The 7,462-nt window shown below is 55.6% G+C and overlaps 1 protein-coding gene across 1 annotated transcript in view; it reads right to left on the bottom strand.

Annotated features, from left to right (window-relative positions):
- Positions 1-2,466: 2,466 nt before the first annotated feature.
- The window catches only part of SLCO2A1 (solute carrier organic anion transporter family member 2A1), a 31,019-nt gene continuing 26,023 nt past the window's right edge, over positions 2,467-7,462 (bottom strand). The window contains exons 8-14 of the mRNA XM_032992629.2: positions 6,804-6,968; positions 6,061-6,250; positions 4,340-4,499; positions 3,756-3,925; positions 3,522-3,586; positions 3,245-3,365; positions 2,467-3,137 (exon numbers count right to left, since the gene is read on the bottom strand). Coding sequence (XP_032848520.1) covers positions 3,017-3,137; positions 3,245-3,365; positions 3,522-3,586; positions 3,756-3,925; positions 4,340-4,499; positions 6,061-6,250; positions 6,804-6,968 — 992 coding nt within the window. The 3' untranslated portion in view covers positions 2,467-3,016. The remainder of the gene's footprint in view (positions 3,138-3,244; positions 3,366-3,521; positions 3,587-3,755; positions 3,926-4,339; positions 4,500-6,060; positions 6,251-6,803; positions 6,969-7,462) is intronic.

Below are 7,462 nucleotides of genomic sequence, written 5' to 3'. Positions count from 1 at the left end.
CAAGGCACTTTGCTTAAATGCACAGGAAGACTCAAGCCAGCTGCAGTGTACTGTGCAGAGCTGTTGTGGTTTAAGTCACGGAGCACTTGCCCTGCTCTCTGGTGGAGGTGGGTGCAGCACCCTGCAGCTTTACAGCTGGATGGAGAAGCCTCAGCTTTCCCTACCTGAGCATGGCAGCGTGGCTGAGCTGGGGCTGCACCCAGTGCTGCTCCTGTCGGAGGATGGAGCGCGCGTTGGGCTGTTGCAGAGCTGCATGTGTGTTTTGGGCCATGCTCTGTGGCTTGCTTGTTAAATATTTGGGGCTGTTTTTTCCCCAGTGGCTGAGGAAAAAGGGCAGAACTGCAAACTCTGAATGTAGTTTTCCTCTTTTTTTTTTTTCCCTCTTCTCCCTCCAGTAAGCTTTGTGCTTTGTTTTTTCGCTCTCAGATATAACCTCGCTCCCAGCCTGTGGCTTTGTGTGCTGGCTGGGCAAGTTGTTCCTTGGGCTGCAGTCTGGCAGCCAGTGTGTTTAGATGTCTTTGGCAAGATGTGATAAACTCAGTCCTTTCTGCTCCAGCTGCCTGACCCAGAGTCAGTCACCCCGCTGCATTTACACATCTGCAGGGATCGAGGCTTTCACTGTACTTTAAAGCTCTTTTGATCAATGTGTTTTGCTACGGGTTGTGCTTTGCCTGTAAATTGTTCCCCTGGAAGGGGAAGGGTGCTTTCAGAGATGGACAAGCAAGGTGAGATCCAGTATAGCAGAAACCACATGAAAGTGGAGGAGAGATTGCTGAAAGGCAATGAAAAGTAAAAATAGCCTGACGCCTGAACATGGGCATCCCAGTGGTGGTGGTTTCCAAGGCTGCCAAAACCAGCTGTTGCAACTGTGACTTTTCCTGGGCATAGAGCCCTTGGCCAGCCCCAGCCACCTTGACACTTTTGGGGCCAGGAGCTTCCACGTTGGCCCCATGTGGGCGACCTCGGATGCTTCCGCTGGCTGGCAGCTTGATGTTTCCCCTGATGGGATGAAGGTGAAGAAAGCAGAGTTAAGTGATGTCCTGCGGGTGTCAAGGGAAAACCTGCTAGGTGAAGGGGGAATGGGAATAGGAATAACACGGACAGACCTCATTTTTGTAAAGACTTGCTGATCCAGAGCAAATCCAAGGCAGCGCTCCTGCCCTCTCTGCTTCTGCTCCCTCCGTGAGCCTGGATGCAGCAGGGCTGTTGGCCAGCAGCCCAGTGAAAAGAAAAGGCACGCCTTGCCCTGCACAGCGATGGTGTAAGGACAGCAGAGGCTGAATAAATTTACTCTCCTGTTTCTCCTCATCCCATCCAGATCATCCCTTAGTCTGTGATGCTGCCTGGAAGGGGATACAGCCACAGTGTAAGGGAGGAGGAAGGTGTGGTGATCCTGACTGGCCCCCACGCCTCGCCCGTGGGCCCAGGAGCCCCATCTCAGCTCAGCCCTGGCCCTTCAGTCCCTTCCTGGGCTACGCCGCAGGTGTGGTGGTGTCCAGCTCGGCCACAGACATGTCCCTGCCCATCCTGAGCCGCCGACTGACCCTCCAGCATTCTTTGCTGTCTCAGGTCTGGCGCGTTCCCATTAAGCCCTTTGCTCTTGGCTTCACTTCTTAGCAGCATCGGCTCTTCAGGTAAGCTCAGGAAGCAATTCCTGTGATACCTACGGGTCAAGCGGTGCCCCCAGGCCACCTGCTCCAGGCAATAGCAGGCCAGCAGCAGCGACGGGCGCATCTCCAGATCCCACCAGCCAACATGTCACTTCCCAGTCTAGTGGGCTGCCTTCATCCCGCTGGAGGGGAGCCGTCCCAGGGAGCGCTGAGGGGCAGGGGCAGCTCTGCCCGAGAGGGTCAGGGGGGCCCTGGAGCTTCTGCGCTTCTCTCAGAGGTGCCCACCCTACCCCACCCATAGCCTACAGCCCCCTGTGCCATTCCTGTGGCCCCATGAACCCTCCCTGCAGACCCCCGCCCACAAACCCCGTGCCTGCAACAGCCTGCCTGCCGCCTTCAGCCCCTTCCTGCAGCCCGCTGAACCCTGGCTCCAGCCCGTAGCCCCCAGGTGCCTGCAGCACCCTGCGTGCTGCCTGCCTCGCCGTGCCCACTCTACCCCACCTGCAGCCCCTCGAGCTGTTCTCACAGCCCCATGACCCCTGCTCACAGCCCCTTGCCTTCGCCCCCCCCCGCGCTGTGGCTGCAGACCATCACCTCCAGCGCTCTGGCTGCGGCCCCCCCCGCGCTTTCCCTGCAGCTCTGCAGATGGGGTGCCCCTCCATCCAGCCCAGGCATGGCTGTTGGAGCCTGACCTGCAGCCCTCCCGGGGCCGTTCCTGCACAGCCTTGCCTTGCCAGTGGGGACAGCTCTGAGAGTTAGGTGGGGGGGGGGGGGGGGGGGGGGCGTGGGGACCAGCAAAGCACCGCACTTGGAAAAGTGACGTTTATTAAAAAAAAAAAACAAAACAAAACAAACCAACCCCAGAGCAACAAACCCCAACACGTTCTGCAACAAACCCCAACACGTTCTGCAACAAACCCCAACACGTTCTGCAATAAACCCCTAGTGATAACTTTTTACAACACATACAACGTCCACGCTGACCTCTGAAGGGTGCAGGCAGGGGGGACGCAGCGCAGCCACAGCCTTCCCCTGCTCCTGTCCCAGCCTTGGCTGGCAATGTCACGCTGGAGGCAGGGACTGTCACCCACAGCAGGCACTTCTCTGGGTATAGGGGATGGGGCTGTGCTCCAGCCCCCCCTCTGCCTCCTGCTTGTCCGGGGGGGCTGCCCCATCTCTGGAGGGATGGACAAAGCTCAGCTGGAGACCCTGGCAGAAGCCGGTCCCAGGATGGGGCTGGCATGGAGCACCCCTCACTGGGAACACAGCGGCGCCTTGGGCTGCAGGAGAGGAGCTCAGAGGTGCGAAGGTGAAGTCGCTCCCTTAGGAGGAAAAACAAACCCAAAAAAGACAAAAGTACTGGCAGTGGGTAATGGGAGGGGGTGCGGAGTCAGTCTTTGTGTGGGCTACACCAGCCCCGCTGCCTTCTCCTGCACGTTGTACTCCTTGCTCCTCTTCACCTTCCAGCTGATGAGGGCGAGGAGGATGGTCCCCACCACCTTGTAGCCCACCTGCAGCCCCAGGTATCTGTTGGGAGAAGAGCAAGGAGATGCCGTGTTCGGAGGTAGCACCAGGCAGCAGCCCTGTGGTCATCCTCACCAGGAGGGGTGCGGGGGGACACGCGGCAGGGGTACCTGTTGCGGAGGAAGTCGTTGTTGTAGTAGAGACAGAACTGGCGCTGGGTGCACTGCTTCTGCCAGTAGATGCAGGAGGAGTCGATGAGGGCACCGAACATGGCTGGAGCTGGCAGCCAGGCTTTGGAGAAGAGAGGATGGGGTCAGGCTGCCCGCCCTGCCCTGCCCGCATGCTTTGCTTGCTGTCCCCAAGGAGGTTCAGCACCTCCCGGGGCTCAAGCAAGTCTCTGAGCACCCTTCTACCTTCCCCCAACCTCGTTAGGAGACGGACACTCACCCAGCAGCCTCATTAATAAGAACTGGACTCCGATGGCGAACGACTTCTCGTCCTGGTTCACCACCCTGCAGGGGAGAAGCCACGGGACGTCAGAGCTGCTGGCAGTGGCTCTGCAGTTGGCCAAGCATCTTGGTTTAAGGTTTAAGAGGCCCCGTTGATCCCAGTATGGGGAACCCACCACATCAATGCTTCCCCCCAGTGCCTCACAACCCGCTCCCTACCCCCACTGCTCACCGTAAAACCATCATGTAGAGGGGGTTGTGGGACAGGCAGGCTACCAGGGCAGCGAAGGAGATGAGGAATATGGCAGGAAGGAGCATGTGGGAGCAGCTGAGAGGACAGGGGCCTGTCTTGGCGGAGGACTGCCTGGTCCCAGCAGGGATCAGGGAACAGTTCTTGTAGATCTGTTGGAAACGTTTGGGGAAAAAAAAAAAAAACAAAAAAAAAAAACAAAAAAACCAAACAAACATAAAACTCCCAAATCCAAGAGTAGGCTTTTTAGCAGCATGCCAGAACACACCGCTTTGCAGAAAACTGGCGAGAGTGTCAGCTCCAATTTTAAGGCACGACCATGGCATCCTGCAATGGGATGTGCCACCATCCCCATTTCTCCAAGCACACTCCCCCCAGGGCGTTACAGCAATTCTCTGTCACCCCTTCTCAGGATTTCAGCATCCCTGGCAGACCTCCCCACTCACCACATCGAAAAGGCTCTACCACACTATTGCATTTGTCAAATTTCTACGACATCTCTGCAGCCTCCACCATCGCCAGCAAGCGAGGTGCCCTCTGCTTCGCAAACCATTTGTTTTACTCACCACTTGTTTGGGAGTGGAAGAATTAGTGGTGCTGTTTGTGCAGCCAGCGAAGCAGGGGGAGATGTACTCCACGTTGTTTTCTCCGCACACTGGGTGAAAGATGTGCTCAGAGCAGTGGCACCCACTCGGCGTCTTAACCTGCTGCTGGGAACTCAATGTACTGCCAAAAAGGAGGAGGGAAAAAAAAATTTAGAAATTAAGAAATAGGATAGGAGGAAGAAAAGTCCCTCTTACTAGTTAGCCAGTTTCCCCATTTCTATTTGTGCTGGGACGCTGCCAGCAGCAGGCTGGCCTTGTGCCAGACCCTGATCCCTTGCAGGTACCTCTGCAAGTGTACAGTCAACTTAGCAGTAATTATGTTATGTCTGCAAACAAGTATTCACACACTTACTTTTTTTTTTTTCCTCCCCCCAGCTGAAAACTAATCAGCCAAACGCCTGGAGAAATGTATCTGGGCCCCATCCAGAACTGCACAAACAGATGTGCGAACAGCCCCAGCTGGAAACACCATTCAGACAGAAACTGGAAGTGGGCTCATTTCCAAACAAGCCTGACGACAGCATGAAAATCAAGAGGACAAACCGAATTATCTGTCCTGCCTTGCCTCACTACCTAAGGGAGTTCATCTGCTGGAGCGGCACAGTCCGTCTCCTACGGGATGGTGGCACCAGGGACCTGCCTTTGGGCATGGAGGGATGGGGCAGAGCTCACGTTCACCCATCCACGTAGCCCACAGCCACCTGGGGTCCAGGCAAAAGGCTGCTGCCACTGCCTGAGGGGAGGTTTCCAAAATAAAATAAGGCAACAGCCTCCTTTTTCCATGCGGGTCCCTCCAGCAGCTCCCAGTTGCATCAGCAAAGCCTATCAAGACTGGTGTGCCGCAGGGGAGCCGAGACAGGCAGTCAACCTGACACTGGCAACGAGAGGTGAAAGCTGTGAGGTCAGCGTGCCTCCCAAAATTTCGCACTTGCAGCACCTGAGGGATCTCCTCAGATCTGAAGCCTTGCTCTCACGCAGAAAGCTGGAGATGCCAGCGCCTCAGCGGACTTTCATGCGCTCCTGAATTTGCAGTGCGCACTGTGCAGACATCAGAGCACGGCATAAACACATCTCCCACACATGGATTTGCAGAGTGCTGTTGCTTTCCTTCACCACGGTTGCCTAAGTGGCTTTTCAGTGGGAGAAGTGCATGGACTGGCCTGTCCCTCGCCCCTCCCCTGTACCCCTGGGACAGGAGGCCTGTGGCTGGCAAAGGGAGACGTTTGTGTGAAAGCAGCGCTTTGGAAATGAGCACGATGCACTTGACAGCAAGCCTGGGGTGGAGTCTAAATGTTTTTGATCTTAAAAAGTCATGGTAAGTGCCAAAGTTTCCACCCAGGTGAGGAGAAACGTGATGTCCGGCTGGAACAAAGGGAGCATGCAAGGTGCCCATGTGTGGGGTTGACGTGGACAGGGGCACTCATACTACTAATTCTCCCCTAGAAATGCAGAATGAAAAATATATCCTGCTTGTTTGATACAGAAAATCAGGAATAAATGCACTCCTGAGCTTTCTGTGCTGTATAGCACTTAGATCTCCTCCAGGCAGTGGGATCAAGGAGCAAGCAGTAGCGTGGAGATGTCTACCACCTCTTTCCCTCCACCCGCGTGTACCCCACCCCATGGATAATCAGGTCCAGAGCTGGAGAAACAAGGAGCTGGAAACAAGCCGAGTGCATTACCTGGTGGGGTAGATCCCATCGATGCGCCCTGTGGAGCAGCCCATGAAGAAAATGGGCAGGCAGATGAGGATGGAGAAGACGAGCACCACCACAGCAAACCGGGGGATGGCCCGGAGGGAGAAGGCAAAGCGTTTCATGATGATTCCTCCTAAAAGCATCCCGAGTGCTGCTGCTGGCAGGTTCACAGCTCCTGCAGAGGAACAAAGGTATTAGCTGGAGGTCCTGCCTGCAGAGCACCTCTCTGTGGGCAGGGGGTGGAGGTAGTGACTTTGTGGACCTCGTGGTGGTTGGGAGAACCCCGCAGACCCCACCGTTACCCAAGACAGACCAAAACCCAAGGCAGCTGGCACCTATGAGAACCCTCAGCCTCGGGAATCTGGCTTGGAGATGCAAGATCAAGCTTGGTGCATAATCACTTGCTCTTGTCAACTTCTTTAAGCACCTGAATGATCCAGACCTGCTTCATCCATGTGGTGGGGCTGCGTGTTTTCAACAAGAGCAGTCGCTGGCCCATAAGAGAGAGTGAACAAGTATAGACCATCTTTGAGAGGCTGCAAGGCAGCCTGGCTGTCTGCAGGCATCTCAGGTCAGGAAAGTCATCAACCATTTAGAGGGTCTCATCTGCCAATGAGTTTCCAGTGACTTTCTCCCATGGGATTAAAAAGCCTGAGGAATACAGGCAGGTGGCTCCCTGCTAATGAATATTTTTCACCCTGTGGCTGCCACTGCCCAGCTGTGCTCACCTATGAGAAAGTTAGCATAGGAAGAGGAGACACCGTACTGCTTCTCCAGGAACTTGTTGAGGAACGTAGCCAGACCCGCAATGACTGAGGAGAAGCTGCACTGAGCCAGCACCAGGAGGATGAAGAGGGGGTTGAGGAGCAGCCTGAGGAAGATCTTTGGGAAACCTGCAGGGAAACAGCAAGAAAAATGTATTTCAGCCATGTGGTGCTCACATCAGCAGTTTGCACTGTGAAGAATCCCCCACCCTTCGATTGTTCCCAGTGAGTTAATCCAGGGGATGTCTAAGGCCATGGGAAAAGGGAAGGGGAGACACCCTAATTTGGCTGGGCAGCTGTCAGGACCGTGGCCAAAGTGCCCTGAGAAGCCAGGTGGAGGGCCAACTCTGCCGACCACCCTCTCGTCCACGCGTTCCAAACTCACAAGCCTCCGGAGCACTTAGCAGCCACGGTGCATTTGTTTTTCTGGAGCAGCAGGGCTCATACCCTCGGGTGGTGCAAACAGACAAAGCTGCAGGGCTTTTGGCAGAGCCCCACCAGCTGTGCACAGACGGGGTTGGCTCCTGCAGCTGATGAACACAGTGTATTTTCCTGGTGGGACATCACATCTCCCTGCCCTTTTGGCAGAGGCAGACTGACTCCAGGCTCCTCAGGAGCAGCTC

The sequence above is a fragment of the Tyto alba genome, unplaced genomic scaffold (genome assembly GCF_018691265.1).
Source record: "Tyto alba isolate M040663 unplaced genomic scaffold, T.alba_DEE_v4.0 Super-Scaffold_10, whole genome shotgun sequence".
NCBI lineage: Eukaryota > Metazoa > Chordata > Aves > Strigiformes > Tytonidae > Tyto > Tyto alba.
Note: the sequence above shows the minus strand (reverse complement) of the source record. Positions and strands in the feature narration are given on the sequence as shown.